Source organism: Vombatus ursinus, unplaced genomic scaffold, assembly GCF_900497805.2.
Source record: "Vombatus ursinus unplaced genomic scaffold, bare-nosed wombat genome assembly UNPS02004577.1, whole genome shotgun sequence".
Taxonomy (NCBI): domain Eukaryota; kingdom Metazoa; phylum Chordata; class Mammalia; order Diprotodontia; family Vombatidae; genus Vombatus; species Vombatus ursinus.
This window is the reverse complement of record NW_020944355.1, coordinates 3,104,735-3,128,499: the sequence shown is the minus strand read 5'-3', so window position 1 is coordinate 3,128,499 and position 23,765 is coordinate 3,104,735. Positions and strand designations below refer to the sequence as shown.

The 23,765-nt window shown below is 39.2% G+C and overlaps 1 protein-coding gene across 1 annotated transcript in view; it reads left to right on the top strand.

The window, feature by feature from the left end:
- Positions 1 to 23,765, top strand: part of DIAPH2 (diaphanous related formin 2) — a 770,217-nt gene that overhangs the window by 1,512 nt on the left and 744,940 nt on the right. Inside the window, exons 3-4 of the mRNA XM_027838327.1 lie at positions 1,975 to 2,151; positions 15,128 to 15,232. Of these exons, the coding sequence (XP_027694128.1) occupies positions 1,975 to 2,151; positions 15,128 to 15,232 (282 nt within the window). The remainder of the gene's footprint in view (positions 1 to 1,974; positions 2,152 to 15,127; positions 15,233 to 23,765) is intronic.

The window sequence follows — 23,765 nt, the reverse complement described above, 5'->3', positions numbered from 1 at the left end:
GCTCTCTTCCCATTGGACCACCTTGCCTCCCCGAGGTTAGACTCCATGACCTCAGAGGGCCCTTTGATCTCAAGCCCAGGGCTTCTTCACCTTTGTTGGGTCCTGTGGACCGCTTGGGCAGAAGTCTGGGGGAAGCCCAAGGATCCCTGCTCAGAATAAGGTTTTTTCAAATAATTGGAGAAAATGCTAAATTTCATTTAGAGCAGAGTTAAAATAAAGATGTTATCTTTTTTTCCTGTCCAAGTTCATAGACCTTAAATCTATCCATGGGCCCCTTGGGGGTGTGTATACCCCAGGTTCAGAGCCCCTCAGTCTGTGATTTATGTATGATCCTACTTAATTTTTTGTTAACTGGTATATGGGGTAATGGGAGAAAGACCATGGAATATTGACTGGTTTCCTACATGTTTAGATGTTTTAATGTCCATAATAACCATGTACACTGTGAAATATAACACGTTAGATACATTGCATGCCTTATTTAGGGTTACTTCAACATTTTTTGTATATTAAAGTTTGGAAAATTTATCTCTAAAATCCCCAGTTTTAAAAATCCTAGATCATGGGAACTTGAAATACCATATTATATATACACATATGTAAACCTAGATTTATGTATGTATATATGCATATGTTATATATATGTATATATGCATACACACATGTATATACACACACGTATGCACATAGCTCACTAGCTAGCTAGAATGGAGATTGGGAGTGTCAGAAATCTTAGGCTCTAGTTTTGGTTTTGCCACAGACTCCTTATCATTAAAATGGGAGGTGGGGGGTGGGAGGTTGACCAGGCTTGCAAGGTTGTTTCCAGGTCTTCATATTTTATAATTCTATTATATCTTATCATGTACAACTAAAGTGTCCTACATTATCAAATGGTATTATGGTAACCCTAAATAAGATGCTTTAAGCCTATGTGTAATTGATGTTACTTTCCAAGCATCTTTTTTCATGAGTGTTCTTTGGATGATTAAAATAATATGGTCCACTCTTTCGTGAGGACTGAAGATTTTGTTCATAACATCCGTGTTCCTTTTGGCAGTGTTAAAGAGATAGGAGGAGTGTGGGTGAGCCTGTGGTAGGTGGGGAGGTGAACTTCAGCATCAGTCTAGATGGGCTGGAGCTTGTCCTTCCTGTTGGGCATGGGATGATTGGCTTTTTCATATGAATGGTGCAGGTATGCATGTGCTGCTTAATAATAGGGAAACCAGAATAAAACTGACCAGTATTCAGTTTTATGGACGTGACTAATTATGTGCTGTCTAATCCCTTTTTCAGATAACAAAAAATGGAATTATTTTCAAACACAATTTAAGCCGTTAACTATTTTTTTTTCCTGTGATACTGCAAGCTAATTAACAGAGATTGTGCTTTGAAACAGTGCCTCAAGATTTGGTTGTCCTTAATGCTGTGGTCCTCAGAAAAGTGGCCATGTAGAAATAAGATATTATTTTTTTCCTACTCAGTTGTTATTTAGTAGGCAACAAAATGGACTTTTAAGATTTTCCATGTTGGGATTAACTGGCACCCCAGATTTCTGCTCTTCCCAGGGACTGTCATTCTCATTGACATTTTAGCCATGAAAATATCTCCTAGTCTTTAGGAGGAAGGAAATCCCTGCTAGCCATTTCCCCATAATTGGGGATATGTATCCAAAGCTTGGAGCTTGGATGTTTCCATTTTTGTGCTGAGGAGATGTGGAATGTCTTTTTTTAGGCGTTGGGGAAGGAGAAAGCTTTGGGCCAGGGGAATACCTTTCCTCAGCCCCCCAAATCTCATTTGAGGAACTACTTTCAAATTTCAAAATAGTACACTCTCTGATTAGAGTTTGCAGCTTAAAATAATATTTTGTCATAGTTGTGACATGTTTGATGGGTTGTATTAAGAATAATTTGGATGCTTCATTTCTTAGTGTTTCTTGAGCCCTTTCTTAGATCTTTTCCCCCTTCCTATTTGCAGCGAGACCGAATTACAAGTTTTAGAAAATCTGCCGTCAAGAAAGAGAAACCTCTCATTCAGCACCCCATTGACTCTCAAGTTGCCCTGACTGAGTTTCCAGCGTCACAACTATTATATGAAGAGCGATCCCAGAATTTGTCCGAAAAGGAAGTGCAGGATATTTTTGAAAAAATGATGGTAAGCCAGACCCCTTGTTTTGTTGTAAATTGTGTGTGTGTGTGTGTGTGTGTGTGTGTGTGTAGAATGGCACTTGGCTTAGAGTGGTTTTATTTATGTATATATGCTGCTTCTACTACTTAAAGAGACAGTATAAGCAATTGGGTGGCCCAACAACTCTTTTCCAAAAAAAACTTCAACATTGTGACTGTTGATTTTTTTTTGCACAGGGTGTGATTTCATCTTACTGAAAATATCATCAGCTATTTCATGGGGGTATTGAATGAGGTACAGATCACATGACATAATAATTGTAAAGCACTTAGCACTGTGCAGTTTCTCCACTTCGTTAGCAAATTGCCCATATTTTAGAGCGAGTGGGGTGTTTTATCTGGTAGCCAGATCACATATTTTGGGTATTCTTTAGTAAAAGTACTTTCTTACTTTGAATCCCTCCTCCCCTTTTCTCTTTTGCCAGCTCCAGCTCATTGTCAGGCACACCACTAGCCATTTGCCTTTTTTACTGACTTTATTAGTAGCATGAGACAACGTGGAGCCATCTAGCGTTTATCACGCCCTTCCTACGTGCCAGGCAGCGTGCTAAGTACTGGGGTTACAAAGAAAGACAAAACAGATAAACAAAATGCTCCCTGCTCTCAAACAGCTGGCAGTCTAATGGGGTGATATTTGGTCCGTGTATGTGGCCATTATTCATTGGAGAGTTCCTGTACCCTGGATTTCAGAACCCCAGCCTTTGGCCATAGTCCCCAAGACTGCTCCAGCAATCCTGCTCTTTGGGGTGAGGGCATGAGGGGGAAGGTATGTCAGGCCATTCTCTTCAGCTTGTGGTACTGGGATTGTTTGGCTTGATGAGAATGCCAACACCTAATAGGCTGAGAGGCCAAGAACAGGAGCGATATGGGACTCAAATCTTCAGGGTCTTGGCAGTTGAGGAAGGCTGGAGTTACAAAGAGAGGTGCTCAGAAAGTTATTTACAACAGAAATAAGATGGGGAAGTTTTGATACCTTGTTCTTTTTTATTTTCTACTATCTTTTGCATATTTGCCCTTTATGCTCTCTAGCTCCTATCTGCCTTATTTCTTGCCCAGAGAAATGCTCTAGACTTGGCAGACTCATTCTTCATGTGAGCGTAAGAAGCAACCTACTATGCCAGGAGGATTTTTTGACTCTTTTATCTAAGCTTTCACCATATCTGAAGGTTGAAGTGACTTGTGTGCAACCTGTTGTTCACCTTCTCTGGAATCCAGTAACGGGTGCAGTCCACACCTTATCCAACAGCTTTGGCCGCCCAGAATCACAGAATTGGAGTGGCAGCCTCCCTGCCTCACTTTGGGACAGTGTCTGTGTTTAGCCCAAATTACTCCTGTTGTGCTCTCAGCCCTATCCATGCAGGAAGTCAGCTGGGTCCTCTCTAATTCTGGCTAAACCTTCCCATTTCTTTCAGCTGATTCTTATGTGTACTAGACTTGAGGCCCTATGCCATCCTGGTTGCCCTCTCAGATTCTCTCCAGCTTATCAGAGTCCTTCTTAAACTGTGGCCCCCAGACCTTCACACTGTGCAACAGATGAAGTCTGGCAAGGGCAGAGAATGGAAGGGCAGTCACCTCCTATTTCTGGCAATTGTTCCTCTCCCAGTGTAGCCCAAGATCATGCCTAGAAGCCCTCCTTCCTCTCCCCCCCATTACTTTGTATTTATTTTGTGTATATATTTTAAATAATATTCTATAAGTACATGTTACTTCCTCTAGTAGGCCATGGAGGCCCGGGCTTGTTTTGTTTTGTTTGTTCATTGTTTTTTTGTCTCCCATATCATAGTGCTGACTCCTTGAGCTTTCAGTCCTCTAAGAAAAGGGAAGAGAAAAGGGAATAATCATTTATATAGTGCCTGTTGTGTGTCAGGCAGTGTGCTAAGTGTTTTTTTTTAATTATCTCATTTAATATTCAAAACAACTCTGTGAGGTAGGTGCTGTTTTTATCCCCGTTTTATAGTTGAGGAACACTTAGATGAGCAGTGGTTAAGTGACTTACCCAGTGTCACACAGTTAATAAGTGTCTGAAGCCAGATTTGAACTTGCTTCTTCCTGACTCCTTTATGTCACCAGCTGTTTCAATCTTTTTCAGAAAAACTATTGCCCAATCATGCCTCTTCTTGACCCCATTTGAGGTTTTCTTGGCAAAGATACTAGAGTAATTTGCAAGTTTCCTTCTCCAGCTCATTTTGTAGATGAGGAAATTGAGGCAAATAGGGTGAAGCAGCTTGCCCAGGGTCACACAGATTGGAAGTGTCTGAGCCCAGATTTGAACTTAGATCTTCTTGATCCCAGGCCCAGCATTCTACCAACTGTGCCATCTAGCTGGCCGCTAGCTGGGCTTGGTGTCAGGAAGATCCATTCCCCCCAGCTTCTAAGGCTTTCCTTTTTCAGATTTACATTCGATCTAGCCTGTCTGTATATATTGTATGTACCTAAGAATTTACATGTTGTCTTTCCCATTAGGGCATTCCTGTCCTTTGTGAAGGCAGGAAAGGCGGGCTCTCCTTTGGATGCTTTGTGCTTAGCACAGTGCCTGGAGCTTGGGGACTGGCCAACAGACCGAATGAGCCTGGACAGATCTCTTTGCTTCTCTCAGCCTCAGTTTCCTTGTGTGGCAGTTGAAGGGCTTGGACTAGCGGGCCTTGAAGATCTCTGCTCAGTCTTATTCTCTGATCCTCATAATCTCATTTTATTCCCTCTATGAAATCTCACTTGGTGACTTTAGCTACTTCCATGGATTTAATGACCTCGATGCAGTCTGTCTGTCTGTCTGTCTGTCTCTGTCTAGTTCTTCTTTCTCCTGAATTCTGGTTGTGCTTTTCTACCTGCCTTTTGTACTTTTCAAATTGGATGTCCTGTAGGTACTTGCAGCTCAGTATGTCCAAAATGGAACTCATGTTTTCCACTAAAATCCACCTGTCTTCCAATCACCTCTACTTATTTCGATTGAGGACACCATCGTCTTTCTAGTCACCCAAATCTGCAAACTTGGTATTCTACTTGTCTCCTCAATCATCATAGCCAGACCACTTGTCAAGCCTTCATGTTTCCACCCCCAAAACATTTCTTCTCCCCACCCCCTTCCATTGCATGGCTACCACCCTTGTTCAGGCCTTCATTGCCTAGTGTCTGGACTGTTGCAGTAAACTCCTTTTCCAGGTTTCTCTGTCTCAAATTTCTCCCCTCTCCAGTCCATTGTCTCCTCAGTTGCCATAAAGAGTTTCCTAAAGCACAATTCTGACCATATCACTTCTCTGCTCAGGAAACTCCAATGGCTCTCTGCTGCCTGTGGAATCAAATCCAAATTGTGTCTGACTTAGTAAGCTCTTCACCTCCTGGCCCTCCCCTGTCTTCACTCCATGTTACCTGTTGATGTCCTTCACGTGCTCTGCAGTCTAGCCAGACTGGCCCCATCTCCCATGTCCGGGACTTTGCACTGCTGCCCTCTGCCAGTGGAACACAATTCCTCTTTATCTCACTCTTCTTAGAATCCTTTGTTTCCTTAAAGATTCAGCTTAAATATGAAGCCTGCCCTGGTGCTCCTCCCCAGCAACTGTGGCCTCTCCCCACCTTTCCATTACTTTGTATTTATTTTGTGCATATTTATAGCTACATGCTGCTTCCTCTTGCAGGATATAAGACTATTGAGGCCTGGGCCTGTTTTAATTTTTTGTCTCTGTATCCCCAGTGCCTAGCACAGTGCATGACCCATAGCAGATGTTTCAGAAATGTTTATTGGTTGATTAACGGATTGATTGTTAGATGTAGCCCAAAGCTTTGGAGCATTGAATAGCCTTCAACGCTTTCTCTCTTGATCCCTGTCCCACAATGGCAGGTGGGTAGCTCTTCATTGGCGCGTGCATGGCTTATCACTGTGAACAGAGAAAACTTGGCTCCTGAGTGCATGGACGTGGGTGGGTTGGATGTGGTAGATCTGATGTCACAAGATGAGTTCAGTTAAGCATTTACCCTGGACCCTTCCATTGTCATTTCCAAATGTGTTTTCTCTCTCCTCAAGCAGATGCCTTTCTTGACCCACCCGTTTATTTATTCTCCTTGCATAAAGTTGTTGACTGTCTTCCTACTGCTTGTAACTCTTCATTTGTAGATGTAAGTAACTATAGAGACAGCTCTTTTAATGATTCCTGATGTGCTGCTTTTAAATGGTAGTGATTTTAGCATAAGAAATAATGAAGATAAATCCATTAATAACAGATTACCAAAAGGTTGATAGGGCTTTTAAAGGGCTGTGTTTATTTAGTGAAGTTCAAGGGTCAAGCAACTCACAAAGTAGGTTTCCCTTGTGCATTCGGTACCCAGAGAAGGTGGGACCACAGAGTTTTTACATTTCCGTTCCAGCATTTTTTTGTGTTTTGTGACTTATATTGCTAATGTATCAGAAAATGCGTGATTTTTAAATGGTTTGCCTACTACATTTATGATTGTGATATTTAAAAAAAAAATTAAATCCTGGTTCTTACCTTTTTTTCCCTATGGCAATATATTTCTAATTTTCAAATGGAAATCAAAGGGTAATATGCTTTGGTGTGTAAGACTGTATATTAACAGCCATTTCTCTAGGAATATCCGTTCTACAGAGTGCAGCATTCGCTTGCCTTCATTGTAGAAAATTATATGTTTTCTGATGAACCTTTAGTTGAAACAGAATCAAAGCTGCTAATGGCTAGAGCTATCTTGTGAAACTTCAAATTCAAGCTAGTTTTTTTTTAAGTAATATGTTGAATCCTAATCTTACAGAACTATTAATCACAGAAAAGACCTTTATATGTAATGTGATTTTTTAAATCTTGGATTTAGTGCCTTTCTTAGTGTCTAACTTACTGGGCATTACATAGCTCAAAACTTGTGTGTTCGTATTATATAATTTAAACTAGGAGTATAGATAATAGGCAGTGCAGTTACACATAAAATGCAGAATAACTGATGATCAAAAATCATTTCTACCTAACTTAGAAGAGAGCGAAATGATTTTTTGGGGGTAGCAGATTGCCTAGTTCTAGTGATTATGATTTTGCTTGAATGATTTTCCAGAACACAAAGACTCACAAGTGAAGGCTACTCAGAGGTGTGCTGGGTGGCAAGCAAAAGCCAGCCTGGGATGAAATATTTGCCACTGATAATTGAGTTGCCTCAGATTTTTTTTTCATCCTGGAATGCCTGTGGAAAAGAGAGAGGCCATCAGCTTAGTAATGGAAAACTTAAAATGTCATTAACACAGTTGATTGGGAAGGAACGTGAATCCTTTAACCAAATTGAGAGGTATGAAATTATTTTTTTTTCACTCCTACTGGATTCTTTCCTTGTACAAATAATGTGAAAGCTATTCATGTAATATCTGAGAGTTATGGTGACTTTGTATTCTTTTTCTGGGACTCCTTTTTGTACCTTAATAACTTACAGGTTCTTATAAATTTGAAAGGACTTTATACTTTGAGATTCTTTAGTCTAAATAGTAAATTAGTGTTTAAGATCTTAGACATATCCCAGGGCTGAATTATGGCTTAAAATTTGTGTAAAAATATTATTATCCAGTTATGAATAGCCACATTATTTTATTAGAATATCAGGATAAGGAATATAGGCTCGACCAACTGGAATGCTGGGGTCAGGGGGATAACTCAGGGTTAAGCAGAAAAATCCTTTAGATTTCTAACCTCATTGAAAGTCTTTCACAAGAAATTAAGCACAATATACTGAACATAATCGAATCTTCCCACGGGAATCTTGCAGTGCCTTAGGGTCACAATTATGAATATCAAGTCTCATTTTTCAGGGCTTCCGTTGTGGAAGGGATGGCAGATTAGCCTAAATCTGTAGTGACTACATAATATAATGTGTGTACTTGTACTAAATCTCTGCTACCATTTGTTTACTTGTCATCGGCCCTCTTTTTGTACGTAGAGTGCAGAGTAATTCCAGTTATTTGAGAGAGCCAAGTCATTTGGCTACAGTTAATTGAGGTCTTAGTGCAAATTGATATCATTGAGATTTTGTTGGCTTTTCCTTCTATTTCTCTGCTGTCACTTTTGACTCTAGCTTGATTAGAAGTAGAAGACATTGGATGTTGTAGGCTAACGCAGACTTTATTTATTTTGGATGCCAAATTCACTGGGCAGGATAATTTGTTTTCCTCTGGCTTTGCTCTTACTAACGTTTATTTCTACCTTTAAAAATTTGGTTATCATAAATTAGTACCTTTTATTTTACTGCTTCCAAAATGCGTTGTTCCAGACTTGTCATTCTGAAGTGTTGCATATTTATATATCAGGTTGCTTGATGAAGAAGATACTCAAATGCATCTGTGATCTTATCAATTCTGTATTTTCCTCCAATGATAACAGCTCCCAACTCATTATGCCCTCCTATCCTGTGAGGCTTTTGGCCACGCCCTCCCCAAAGTGTGCCAGAGAGGGTCCACCCAAAAATGCTGATGTCCTTCCTTGCTTTCCCCCAGCATGCCAGAGGCCTTCCTCCTATTCTCTTAATCTCACAGGGGTACCAGTGGGACAGTCTCATTGTCTACCCAGCATCTTTTGCTCTTACCAGGTGACCAGCCCATTTTTTCTTTGTCATACAATTCTTTGATGACATCTTTTATTCTTCAGACTTTCTTGTTAGTTATTTGTCTTAGCTTGCTCACACCCACCATACACCTTTTTAGTTCTTCAGAGGCACTCTTGTTCCAGGTCTCACTGCCAAGCAGCAGTGAAATACCAGTGAAATACATTGAAGTGTTAGGCCTTTGCTGTTTTGGGAGAGTTGGGTTCAGTAAAAGTACTTTGTAATGTTCTGAAAGCAATTCAGGCTACTCTTTTCCTCAGTTTTCAACTCTGGGCTTAGCTCATTATTCATCTATACTTCCTGTCCCAGAAATCAGCATAATGTCAGCCACAAACAGGACCAGCCACAGGAAATCCCTCTTCAACCTAGACTCTCTGCTGGACCTCCTCCAGTACAATGGTGACTATTTTTGGTGAGCGTACAGCTTTTTTTTTTTCTCCCTCCTGATGTTTATTATCAGAGTGTCATTGAACAGAGTTGTTTCTGTTGCTGCATCCTACATGGAACCCTAAGTGATCTTGATATACAGATGGGAGATAACTTGTAAAAGAGTGTGTGAGGCATGTTTTGTTCCACAAAGTCAAATGCTTTTTTGTAATGAATAAACAATAAGTACTGTGGGATCTTATATTCTCTATGTCTTTCAACCAATTGTGAGATGGTAGTAACGTAGCCCATTGTTGGATATTGTTTGTAAAAGGCTTCTTGCTCCATACTAATACTAATTCCATACTAATACTAATTCCATACAGTTCTTGTTCCATACTAATAGTAATTGAAGAAGCCTTCAATTAGTAGATAGATGACAACATAAAGATTTTGTGCGTATGGGAGAGACGAGCTATAGGTTGTTAGTTGGTAATGTTCTGTCAGTTACCTATCGGGGATATTAATAAGGGTTGACAGTTTTTCCCAATCCCTTTGATATCTTCCCCTGAGTAGAGACCTTCTCTGTTGGTCCTTTAGTCTCCTCACATTTGTCCTGCCTTCAGAATGGGTTTCTTCTCTATGTACTTGATCTAATATGACTGATTTCCTGTGTTTGTTTTCTTTTGTGCTGTTTCTGCCTCTTCTATAAGCATCTCAGAGGCTTGAGGGTCCACATGTTATGATAGTTCCACTATCTTTGATGGGGAAAAAAAGTTTGTTGAAATAGTTCTTGTATGTCTTTCCTATTTTTCTTTTGTTTCAGTCTTTCCGTTTTTATTTTAGAATGTGCTTAGGAAGACTTTGCTTAGTGTAGGGTAAGTTAATAAGCTTTCTTTATCCCAGCTTTAGCATTCACTGTTCTTTTATCCATTAGAATGTAAGCTCTTTGAGGACACACTCAGTGCTCAGCCCACTGCCTGGTACATAGTAGGTGCTTCAGAAATGCTTGTTGATTGGTAGTCCATCCAGCTGCATAACCTGGGTCTAGACTTTTGACATTCTTTACCAACTTAGTCTTTATTTCCTGTGTGGATAGCTAGACTAAACTGCTTTGAATACTTATAGTGCTCATATATGAACATAAGCCGTAGTTAATTATATCCCATAGTGACACATGCTTAAAAAGTGAGCTCTTTGAGGGGACCCCTTTGAAAAAAAGATTGACCTCTACTCCTTACTTAAGTATGCAGTACAACAACTTTGGCTGTCTGTGAGAAGTGAAATGATGGCTTTATTTAGTTCTAAGAGTGGCTTGAATGTTTTTTGAATGCAAACAGTTGTATTAGTACTGACGTGCTACATAAAACCCGTTCATGCCCTCAGTGCTTTTGCCTCTTTGTCAGGTTTAAAATGAAGGTGGGGAAACAAATGAAGAAACCAAACTGAATACGTGTGCTGCTTGGCTGAATCTTTTCCCTTTGTGTCCATAAACTCAGCAGGCAATGATTTTGCCTTAAAAAATGTCAGAACTAACACCTATGTTTATATGAGTACTTGATAAATATTATTGCATATGAATAGCATTTGATATGACCCACTGAAGACCCAAATTGCATTTTTCATAAGAGGTGACAAATATTTTGCTAAAATATCTCTAGTACTTTGTGGTAGGTGACCAGGTTGGTTTGATAGCTCACTCATCTTCAGTATAAGTCCAGATTATTCGTAAGATGAACAGTGATCCATACTGCTACATATCGGGTATAGAGAATCATTTTGAGTCTTCTGAACACTGTTACAGTATTGTTTTAGAGCAGTGGTGTCAAGCAGGCTGCCCAGTGGTAGCCATATGTCACCCACAATACTCCTGAGTATAGCCTGAAGCAGATTAAAATATAATTGGGACATATTTAACAAAATAGAATAAAAATGCAATAAAACATAGATAATATTAATAAGTGGTTTTCTGGGCCAGTGTTCTTGCAGGCAGTTTTCTGGATAGTTTAGTAACCTCTGTTTCTGTTGAAGTTTGGCCCTACTGCTTTAAAGGACTTGGTCGGTACTGGTGTAGACCATTTTCCTCCCTAATTCAGGAGAGAGGGGAGGGGGTCAAAGTAGAGGGAGAGGGGAAGGTAGGGGAAAGAAGGCGATTTTTTTATTACATAAAATTTAAAAGTTCTTACATAAAGAAAACCAATCCAGTTAAATAGTAGAAGGGAAACAGGCACCTGGGGAAAAAATAGTCTCAGCAAGTTTCTATGTGAAGGATTTCTTTTTCCTTTTAATCCACTGGCATGAGATGGGAAGAAGAGTTTGGGTAGGGTAAGGGTAGCAAAAAGAAAAAGAAAAGAAGGAAAAGAGAGCATCCTCTTTTAAAAATGTGCAGAAGAAATCAGGCAGAGGGTCAGAAAAAAATCACAGAGAATTAGGGCAGCTTTGAAAACTACAGCTTGGATTTAGGATGTATTTTTATGTTGTGGAGAACCATGTTTTCATGTAGTCTTCTTTTTCTGTTCAACCATACATGGAAATGCCCATTTTGTTAGGTGTTAAGTTCAGAATAAAATAACAATTTAAAAACAAAGTGAATGATTGGTTTTAAATTTACCATCAGTTTTATTATTACATTATAAACTTTGAATTAAATGATAAGAAGCTTTGACTGATGGGAAAAGTATACTTATTATTATTGAATTGGAAGACTGTTTAATAGTGGTAAACTGCTAAGAGCGTTGGATTTGAGGTAAAAGTACCTGGCTTCCAATCTTGAGCTCTGCTACTTATAACCTGAGTGACTTTGGGAAAATCATTTAATCTCTTTGGATCTCAGTTTCCTCACCTGCAGTATGAAGGTATGGGACCACAGAAGTTCCTTCCAACTCTAAATCTGTGACCCTATCAAATTTCTTTTTCAGAAGAATTTGTGGATCAGTATAATTTGATCAGTAGACTGATCATAAATTTTTTTTTGATCTTTAAACTGGCAGGGACTTAATTCACTCCCTCTATGAAGGCGTATTAAGGAGTGTTCCAGTTTCACAGATTGAGCAGCTACATGGCTTAGTGGATAGAGTGCCGGGACTGGAGTCAGGAAAGCTTATCTTTTCAATTTCACATCTGGTCTCAGACACTTACTAGCTTTGTGACCCTGGGCAAGTCACTTGACCTTGTTTGGCTCAGTTTCCTCATCTGTAAAATGAGCTGGAGAAGGAAATGGCAAATCACTCCAGTGTCTTTGCCAAGAAAACCTCAAATGGGGTCACCGAGAGTTGGACACTGCTGAACAACAAGAACAACAGTTTCACAGATGAAGGAACTGAGGCCCAGAGGGGTTAATGACTTTTCTCTGATGTTTATCAGCATTTTTCCTCTCCCTATCCACTTAGCAAATTAGAGTCAAAAAGCAAAATTTACTGATGCTTGCAAAACACTTTGAGATAGTCTAAACAAAAGGAACATAGTACCTTTTTTCTCTCCCTTTGTGTTACAGTACCCTTCATCCAAAATTGAAAACTTTTGTATTCGAATTTATGTGAAGGTAATTGTATAAGTTCATTCACAGATGTTTATCGTATATTTTTGCATGCAGATGGTGCTTGAATATAGATAAAGTTTAGACAGAATGAGGCCTAACTTACCTTAGTTGAGGAGTAAGAACAGTTGTATTCTGGTAAATTTTTAACAATTGGCTTTCTGGGAAAAAACATTCTCACCACACACTTTTAAATTTAATCTGTGTTATTAACATTTTCTCCCATCACTTTCTTTGGCCTAGACAATCAACAAAACAATAAATCAAGGTCCTGATTTGTAGTGTTTGCCAATTTCTGTGGTCTTAACTGCTCACACTGAGAGTTTCACAATCACCTTCCATGAGCCAGTTTGAGCTGGCGCCAGCATACCTAAGGATAAAACATAAAAGTAAATATATTATATCATGAATTAGTTAAGTGAAGAATTCCACAATCAAGTGTTCTGAGAAGGCCAGGGTGGAGGTGGAGTGCGTGGGGAGTCACTGACTGCAAATGAATAAGTGAATGAACCAGTCCTCATTAAGCTCTTACTGTGTGGCAAGATACTGCTAAGTGCTGGAGCTCCAGATCCAAAAGCAGGCCAGTACCTGCCTGCCCTGCAGATGCTTATGTGTTAATAGAGGAGTGTGGTAGCTAGGCAGAGGTTTTTGAGTCTGTGAAATCACTTGGATGATGAGCATCGCCATAGGGCTATTTTTCTTACAAAAGCTATATTGATTTGATTGTAGTTCCATAGGTAGAAATGGAGGGGGGCACTGGTGGAAAGTGGGGAGAGGAAAGCTGCATGGACTTGTGGCAGGAGGCAAAGAACAGGAAGGAGGAGATTCTGGGCAGGGAGAACAGTATAAGCTCGGTCTCTGAGGTCATTGATTGTCAGGTAGGCTTTTTTTTTGGGCAGAGGATGGTGGGGTAGAATTGAGTCCATTTTGGCCATGTCATTTCCTTTTTTAATATCTGAAAAGCACTGACTTTATTTTAGGCAACACTGTAAAAACCACAAAAAAACAAAATCTGATTCAATAAATCTTATTATGTGTTTTCCTTTGTTAGTTGAGAGGAGATGCTATTTTGGTGGTGCCTTTTTTGAGGTGATATTTTAAAAAATTGTCAGGCTTCTAAGAATTTGTGGAACTTAAGTCTTGAAATAATTTAACTGTGCTCTCTGCTATATGTAGTGGTCTACCCACTTATCTATATTGGACTAGAGGTTATTAGTTGAAACTGTGGGCTTGCCAAGGAGAGTGAGTGTTGGGAAAGAAGAGGACCGAGGACAGAGAGCTAGAAATCTTTTCTATTAAAGGTATCATACATCTCAGCTGTTCTCAGTCCTGGTCCTGTGATATCCCAGGTTGTCTTCCCAGGTTTGAAGGGGTGTCATGCATCCTAAAGTAAATTTTGTCTAGTAGAATACATGTTGTATGATCTCCTTTTGAGGATTGCATGTGATATATTAAACAAAAGATAGTAGGTTGTTATGACCCCCAAAAGGCAGAGTTCCTCGATGTGGTGGAATGCTTTTGTTACTTTCTAACTGAGTGGATTTTTTTTCTCTTTCCAGCAATTTTTTTTCATTTTTTCTCCAGTTTTACCTTTAAAAATATTTTGTTGGTATATCTATCACTTCTTAATCAACACCTGCCTTCCCCCTCGTATACCCCAACAGTCCTTTGACACGTGGATAGAATACTTTCTCCAAATCTTGAATCCTGCCTCAGGCATTTACTGTCTTACTTGTTGTGTGACCCCTGGCAAATCACTTAACCTCTCTGGGCCTCAGTTTGCCCATCATTAAAGATGGGGATAATAGCACCTACTCACTGGATTTTGTGACGATAAAATGAAATAAGATTTGTAAAGTGCTTTGAAAACCTTAAAAGTGCCATAGGTGTGAGAGCTATTATCATTATTTTCTTAATATGCTTCCTTAAAAGTATTTTAAAACAAAACTGTTTAACACAGTGATTACAGAACTTGTAGCATTTTACTCTTACAGTTTAGCATTTCTTAGCAGAGAGAGGAACCTCTCTCTGGAGCTTCTCTGGAACTCTGTGGAAGCTCTCACTGGAACTATTCCAGTGATCCCTTCTGGACTTTGATGCTAATGTAACTTTGGAAATCATGTGGGTCTCTTCTGATAATGGTGCTGCTCTGAGGAGTACTCCTGGAGGGAGGAAGCTTCTAGAATCTCCTTTTGTTGCAAGGCAAGTGGCTTTGTTATGGAAGGTGCATGGTTGACAGTGAATTTTAAGGGTGAAAGAGATCTGTGTGGAGTGCGGACAAAGGAGAAGCATGATTCGGAAGTCTCTCTGAAAGAAACTCTTCTTTGATAGAGACATGTACGTGCTTACAGGTTGCACACTAAGCTAGCCCTTCTTTGGTGAGGGTGTTGTTTGGGCTCCAGAAATGGGCATATCAGTGTGACGGTGTGTGTCTGACAGTGTGTGTTCTTTGTGTTATTAGGAAGACATGAATCTAAATGAAGAACGAAAAGCTCCCCTCCGAGATAAAGATTTTGGCACCAAGCATGAGATGGTTGTCCAGTACATCTCCGCCACTTCCAAGTCGGTGAGTAGCCACAGCAATGGGTGAACGTGGCCTTCTTTGCTTTGCTCTTATGTGCAAATCTTTGCATTTCTTCATCAACTTACCCTGCTTGACTATGTGAAAAGGAAAAAAAAAACACTACATTTTGTTTATATTATGTACTTAAAAATGCTCTCAACTGTGGATATTAAATTCATTAGAATTTATTAGATATCTCACAACCACCAGTAATCTAAAGGGTGATTTTTTAAAATAATTAAAAATCAGTAAGATTGAAATACATTGCTTTGGGAGTAGTTGGGAGAGAGTTTTGGAGTAGAGTTGGTATGGTCTGGAGGTTTTAAGTAAAGTGTCATGAAAAGCACAAATGTCTTCCTTATTTATTAAAAATAATTCCATATTTGGGGAAAAGATCACTGCTCTAGATTATAGGGTAGTACACTGGTCCCCAACCTGCTATAGGGTAGCAGAGCCCTTTCAGGGTTTGATGTTAGTTATTACAGAGGGTCTACAAATGGTATGCGTACTAAAGCATTGTCATTTGGATCTTTCTGTAGCTCCAGCAAGCTAGAGAGCCAGTCAGAACCATAGGCTTATCAGTACTCCTCCACAATAAATGTAACGTCATCTTCTTCTGTCCCTGCATACTGCTGCTACTCTAGCCCAGTCTCTAGACTTTTGCAGTAACCTCCTCATTGATCTGCCTGATTTCTGGTCTTTCCCCTTTCATGTTCAGCCTTCACATAATGGCCAAATGGAGGTTCTTAAAACACAGGTCTATCCATGTACCTTTCCTACTGAAGGCCCTTCAGTGGCTCCCTGTTGTCTTGAAGTTAAAACCCAAACGCCTATATTTAGCATTTAAAGCCCTTCATAATCTGGCTCCAGACTGGCCTACCTTTTTCAGATTGATTCACATTTTAATCCTTTTCATGTACTCTGTGTTACAGCCAAGGTGACTTGTTGGATCTGCCCCCCACACATAACAGTCCATTGCTCACTTCTGTACCCTCTGCACAGAAATCCAATGCCTGGAATGTATTCTCTCCTTACTACCAGCATTTGTAATTCTGAGTTTCCTTCCCTGTTTATTTAAGTAAGGGGCCTTCTATGTGAAGATCTCCCTGATTTCCCCAGTTCTTAGCGTTCTTCTCCACCCCCAGATTACTTGGTATATATTTTGGTGTTTACTTATCAATATGTACAGATATGATTGTACAGAAAATACGGAAAATCTTAGAGATTTTTGTTTTTGGATCCCCCAGTGCCTAGCACAGTGCCTGGCACATAGTAGAAGCTGTATAAATGTTCCCCCCTCAATTTATTTGTTTATTTTTAGTTTTCAACATTCACTTCCACAAGATTTTGAGTTCCAAATTTTCCCCCTTTCACTCCCCTGCCCCCACCCCATGATGACGTGCATTCTGATTACCCCTTCTCTCAATCTGCCCTCCTTTATATCACTCCCCCCTCTTATCCCCTCCCCATTCTATTTTCCTGTAGGGTAAGATAGATTTCTATATCCCTTTGCCTATGTATCTTATTTCCCAGTTGCATGTAAAAACAATTTCTGACATTCATTTCCAAAACTTTGAATTCCAAATTCTATCCCCTCCTCCCTACCCACCCACCGTCACTGAGAAGGCAAGCAGTTCAACATAGGCTATACAGGTGCAGTCATGCAAAACACTTCCATAATAGTAATATTGTGAAAGACTAACTATATTTCCCTCCCTCCCTCCTATCCTGGCCCCCATTTATTCTATTCTTTCCTTTGTCCCTGGCCCTCTTCTAAAGTGTTTGCTTCGGATTATCCGCTCCCCCAGTCTGCCCTCTCTTCTATCACCCCTTGCTCTCTTATCTCCTTCTCCCCTAATTTCCTGAAGGGTAAGATAGATTTCCATACCCAATTGGGTTGTATGTTATTCTCTCCTTAAGCCAAATCCAGTGAGAGTAAAGTTCACTCATTCCTTCTCGCCTCCCCCCTCTTCCCCTCCACTGTAGAAGCTTTTTCTTGCCTCTTTTATGTGAGACAGTTTACCCCATTCTACCACTCCTTTTGTCCTTCTCCCAGTGCATTCCCCTCTCACCCCTTAATTTTCTTTTTTAGATATCATCCCTTCATATTCAACTCACCTTGTGCCCTCTGTCTATATATATATATATATATTTATATATATATATATATATATATATATATATTTCCTCCAACTACCCTAATAATGAGAAAGGTCTCATGAGTTACAAATATCATCTTTCCATGTAGGAATGTAAACAGTTCAACTTTAATAAGTCCCTTATGATTTCTCTTTCCTGTTTACTTTTTCATTCTTCTCTTGAATCTTGTATTTGAAAATCAATTTGAAAGCTAAAGAGTTAGCTCTGGCTTCTTAAGAATGCATTACATTTCTCTGTGTCGTTGAATATCAATATTTTCCCCTCATTGATAACACTTAATTTTGCTGGGTAGGTGATTCTTGGTTTTAATCCTAGCTCCTTTGACTTCCAGAATATCATATTCCAAGCCCTCTGATCCCTTAATGTAGAAGCTGCTAAATCTTGTGTTATCCTGATTGTATTTCCACAATACTTGAGTTGTTTCTTTCTGGCTGCTTGCAATATTTTCTCCTTGACCTGGGAACTCTGGAATTTGGCTATAATATTCCTGGGAGTTTTACTTTTGGGATCTCTTTTAGGAGGTGATTGGTGGAGTCTTTCAATTTCTATTTTACCGTCTGGTTCTAGAATATCAGGGTAGTTTTCCTTGATAATTTCTTGGAAGATGATATCTAGGCTCTTTTTTTTTTTTTTTAATCATAGCTTTCAGGTAGTCCAATAATTTTTAAGTTATCTTTCCTGGAGCTATTTTCCAGGTCACTTGTTTTTTCCGATGAGATATTTCACACTGTCTTCTATTTTTTTTATTCTTTTGGTTTTGTTTTATAGTTTCTTGATTTTTTTTTTTTAGTGAGGCAATTGGGGTTAAGTGACTTGCCCAGAGTCACACAGCTAGTGAGTGTTATGTGTCTGAGGCCAGATTTGAACTCAAGTCCTCCTGACTTCAGGGCCAGTGCTCTATCCACTGCGCCACCTAGCTTCCCCATAATTTCTTGATTTCTCATAGAGTCATTAGCTTCCATTTGCTCCATTCTAATTTTTAAGGAATTATTTTCCTCAGTAAGCTTTTGGACTTCCTTTTCCATTTGACCAATTTTGCTTTTTAAGGCATTCTTATCCTCTTTGACTTTTTGGACCTCTTTTGCTTTTTGGTCTAGTCTATATTTTTAGGTTTTATTTTTTTCCAGTTTTTTTTTTGGGGGGGGTCTCCTTTAGCAAGCTGTTGACTCATTTTTCATGATTTTTTTACATCACTCTCATTTCTCTTCCCAATTTTTCCTCTACTTCCCTTACTTGCTTTTCTTTAAAATTTTTTAATTTTTATTTATTTTTTTATTTTTTAGGCAGTTGGGGTGAAGTGACTTGCCCAGGGTCACACAGCTAGTAAGTGTCAAGTGTTTGGTTTGAGGCTGGATTTGAATTCAGGTCCTTCTGACTCCAGGGCCAGTGCTCTATCCACTGCGCCACCTAGCTGCCCCTCTTACTTACTTTTCAAAATCCTTTTAGAGCTCTTCCATGGCCTGATACCACTTGATATTTTTCTTAGATGCTTTGGATGTAGGAGCTTTGACTTTGCTGCCATCTTCTTCTAGTTGTATATTTTGAGTTTCTTTGTCACCAAAGTAAGATTCTGTAGTCTGAGTTTTCTTTTTTTCTCTGTTTGGTCACGATCCCAGCCAATTACTTGAGTTATAAACTCTTTGTTAAGGTAGGGGTCTGTTTCTGGTGTGGAGAATGTACTGCCCCAAGCTTCAGGGGTTTTGTGCAGCAGTTTTCAGAAATACTTCTAGGGACCTGTATGTTTTCAGTTCTTCTAAGGTGGTGTAATCTAAGGAGAGGTGTTTACTCCTCTCCTGGCTTGTGCTCTGGTCTGTGAGTGACCACAAGCACTCTTTTCTGTCTTGGAACTGTGAGGAGGGTTCCATCTCCACTCCTGCCACACGCTCTGGTGTGCTAGTGTTCCTCCTTGCCCCAGGACTGCCACCCGGGACTGGGACCCAGATCTAAGCATGGGCAAAGCAAGAGAATCCTGCCTCAGAGCCAGCAAAGAGATCCCTGCAATCCCCCTCTGATCAGCTGCTCGATCCCCCCACCATCAGTGAGCAGAGAACTCCAGAAGCAGCTGCTGCCCTGGGGCTGTGCTAGGGCCAGGGCTTGACCATGCTTCTCTCTCACCCAGGTCCAACAGACCTTTCCCACCGACCTTCTAGGTTGTCTTTGGCGTTTGTGGTTTGAGAAGTCCGGAAACTGCCACAACTGTCCTTGATTCAGTCCTCTGAGGCCTGTTCCAGGTTTGTTGGAGCCCTATCTTTGCCTGTGGGGCCCACACTGAACTGCGCTCCTCTCCCAGCCCAGCAGCACAACAGAGCTTCCCCCTCGACCATCCAGGTTGTTTTGGCCTGGAAATTTGTTTTACTCTTACTTTTTGTGGGTTCTGCTGCTCTAGAATTTGTTTAGAGTCATTTTTTTTTTACAAGTATTTGGAGGGCTGTGAGAGAGAGCTCAAGCCAGGCCCTGCTTTTACTCTACCATCTTGGCTTGACCTCCAATATATAAATGCTTTTTGAGCTGAATTTGTTATTAAAAAAAGCAAATGTGTCTTCTGTAGAATGAGTAAATAAAGTGTTTCTCCCATGTGACCATTTGCTCAATGTATAGAATTGCTCTTGTGCTTTGAGTAGAATCATAGATTTAGGGCTAGAAGGGGCCAGAGTCACCATCTAGTCCACCACCCTTATTTTCTACTTGAGGTTATATGACTTGTCAAAATGATCTGACATGTGGGAGTTAATAGAGCTGGGATTAAAACCCAGATCATCTGACCTCCAAATCCCAGTCTTCCTTCCCCTGCCCTATGGTAGAAACTCATTTAAAGATGTTACTAAATAATATAGTAGCTTTCGGTTATCATGTATTTTTTTTCCCACACAGTACAACTGTTATCTTCTGGGAGTTTAATATTAAAAAGGGGTCCTCAGACTCACAGGTTGGGACTCATTGTATCCTGTCATTTACCTCAGTTTTTATTAAGCGTTCACATTCTTGTGTATGAAATTCACAGCAGTTTGATATGAGTCATTGGAGTTTGTTTCTTTACTTTTTCATGTGATGCCAACCATGTAAATTACCTCATGCCAGTCATTGTATTGTTATTTGATTATACAGGAGAGCATTGAATAGTAGTTCTCATCAAGTGTGTTTTTGCGAGATTCTAGAGATTTGAAATGGGCATTTCAAGTGAGAGGAGTGATGATAAACTTGGAAACTAAATGTTTGACAATAGACACTGAGAGAGAATGGGATTTCTTTCTGTTTTTCTCTCCCCACCCTAAGCCATTACATCATTGGGCTTCAAGTTAAATTTCTCCCAAGAAAATACATTTTCAATCTCACAATTTTTACATTTGTAGGGAAGGAGTATTTAATAAGTAAAGCTTATTGACTAGAGCTATAATGGCTTTTAGATATTTTTGAAAAGGTGACTAGTGAAAAATCTAATTCTTTCTCTCTAAAAATACATCCTAAAATTATGATGTCAGTTCTGTGTGAGTGTAGTAATTCCAGTGGCAATGACAAATGAGGTGTTTCCTGAATTCCACTAGTGCATTGGTTCTATATTATACTTGAAGCAAGCTGAATCTGAACGTGGAACAATGTAAATCGAACGCATTGCAGCTGCCTGAGCAAAGCAGCAGCTCGCTTTTTAATTTGTTTTTGGTATCCAAGGGCAGAAATATGTTTCCAGTGATAAGTGAAATTTGCCATGAGCGTCGTTTTCAATAGAATTAGGTGATGCATAGGGTTTTACTTTGAAATTCTGATGAATCTCTTTTCATTTTTGCATTCAAGTTATTGTTTACAGTAAAATGCTTTGGGAAATGCAGACTGTATATTCAGTGTTATTTCTTTAAATACCTAAAGGCAGAAACACTAGTAAACCTATGTAACTAAATCTGAGTGCAAAATACAGATAACAATGCATGAACGATCATGTGGTGATTTAAAAAAGTAAATAAGATTTTAAATGTCTCTTCCATATTTATTTATAAAAGTGGGACTGAGTGTGATGACCATAAGAAAACATTTTTTTTTATTCTTTAATCTATTGAATTTTTATTTAAATATCAGCTTGCTACTGATTTAAACTTTGATTTTCAGGGTTCTTTTTTTTTCATTTTATAAGATTCACTTGAACAAGAAAATAAATTTCAGTTGGATTTATGTCATAGACTTATAGATACAGAGCTGGAAGGGACCTTAGAAGTCATGTGGTCCAATCCCCCTTATTTACAGATGACTAAACTGAGGCCCAGAAAGGTTCATCCAGGGTCCTGTCGGTAGTGAGCAGTAAGCGGTGGAGACAGCGTTACCCCAGCTGTTCTCACTCTAGCAGCCGAGCCCACTGCACTGTGATTACCACATTACAATCGGCTTAGTTTGTGTTAAAGACAAAAAAAAATGAAAAGAGGAAGTTTAAGCATTATTAAGCTCATAATCAGTTCTATAGCCAAGAAATACCAAAGCAGCCAATAGAAAATGTGACCAGTCCATATTTATTGGGATCAGATCATGTGTGTAGCACTTGTCTATTATGAGGCCAAGATTTGAGGTATCATTTGCTAATATTTTTGCTGGTTGATGAGCATATTTTAAAGCTTCCAGGCTTTGGCTAGACATTTTTGAATGCTGTCTGTTCTGTCATTAAAACAAAGGAAATTGCTTTGTAATCTCCTTATTTGAAGGTGATGTTGAGGGAGAATATCGTGACAAACAACATCCATAATTTGGGACCTATTACCGATGATGATTCTTATGAGAAGTCCATCATTTGTGACTGTACATGTGGCTGTTCCGCCTGGATGTCTAACCAAGGTTTTCTTCCCTCTGGCTGTAATTTGGATTGTTAGAGAGAGAGTGAGAGGCTGAGGATAGCGTGCTCTTTTTTTTAAATAAGACCTGGGTATTTTGCACTGATATATATATCTATATATCTATATATAGATATATATATATTTTTTAAAGAAACCCTTTATTAAATGTAGAGATATATTTGACACTTGTTCTGTAAAAATTATAAAAATGCTTAAAACTGTTCTAGAGCTTTTAAAAGGCAGCATCATTTAAAAAAAAAAGTATAACGTTTTATCCCATCATGTTCAAAAACATGAAGACAAGAATCAGTTTTTTTTAAATAAATTGAATTTTTTCTTAATCTGCAGTTAGTCACATTTTTGTTTCTCCAAAGCTCATTAATAAATGCCCACTGTTCTCTCCTTAGATTCCTGCATAATGACATTAAAGGAAAATGAAAGCAAATAGAGGCATGTCTTAGAAATCCATTTTTTAAATCAACTTATTGTTGTTGTGCTGTGTGCTATGTTAAAATGAGCCCTAGTTGAGCAGGAAAGCAGGGGAAGCCTGGCCAGGTCTGCAAATGGGGCTCCTGCATAGTTCTCGTTTGCCCCTGCATTTCATATCGGTTATTAAATGAGGTTTAAGATCTGCGGATGTTTGTGGAGGGTTGTTTTGTCTCCAGTACAAGTCGGGGAGCGGTTCAGGATAAGAGCTCCTGCTTCAATGAAGACTGTCACGGCTGTTTGGAATGGAGCTCTAGCCTTGCCCCAGCTGCACTGACGGATGCAGATACTGTGGGCAGAGGGAATACACAATTGGCAGCTGTTTCCGAAGGCCAGGAATGAAAGATTTATTAGTGACTGCAATAGTGACATATCTGTTAAAATGAGATTTATATCACCACAATAGACTTAAGGCAGCAGTGTTTTAGAAAAGGAAATTTGCATGCCTGACTTCTTCCTTATGTTATGGAGGAAACCATCTCCCCCACCCCAAACCTATCAAATGAAATCTCAAAGTTTTCAAAATCTCTGTCCTAATTAGATTATCCTGATATCATTTTCCTTCTGTCTCAATTTATAGGAATTGAAAAAATAATATTGAGTAATATATCCATTTCAAAAATATTTGAACCTGTATACATTTGCAGCAAGTTAACATTTAATTTGTTGGAATTTATTTTTGAATTTTAAAGATGTACAACTGTTTTTTACCATTTCTTTAAGAGAAATGATAAGAGTTTTTTTTTTTTAACCAACTCACTTGATTTGATAGATGTATATGAACTCAAATGGAATAGACTTACTTGGATTTTTCCCGAGTTGTTTTGTGCAGTATAACTACTTATACTTGAAAGCATTTAAAATGCTGTATGGGGGGATTTTAGGTTTGGAAGACAGTCTCTTTGAATCTAGATCATGGAATCTTGAAGATTCTGCCCCTGACTCCCTTTTGGGGTCTTCGAGTATGTGCTTTGAGATAAATATGAGGTTTTCTGGGTATTTTGGCTATCACCTTCTATCATGGTATCAGTCTTTTGTTATACATTTTAAAATAGAGATTAAATGGTTTAAATGATGTT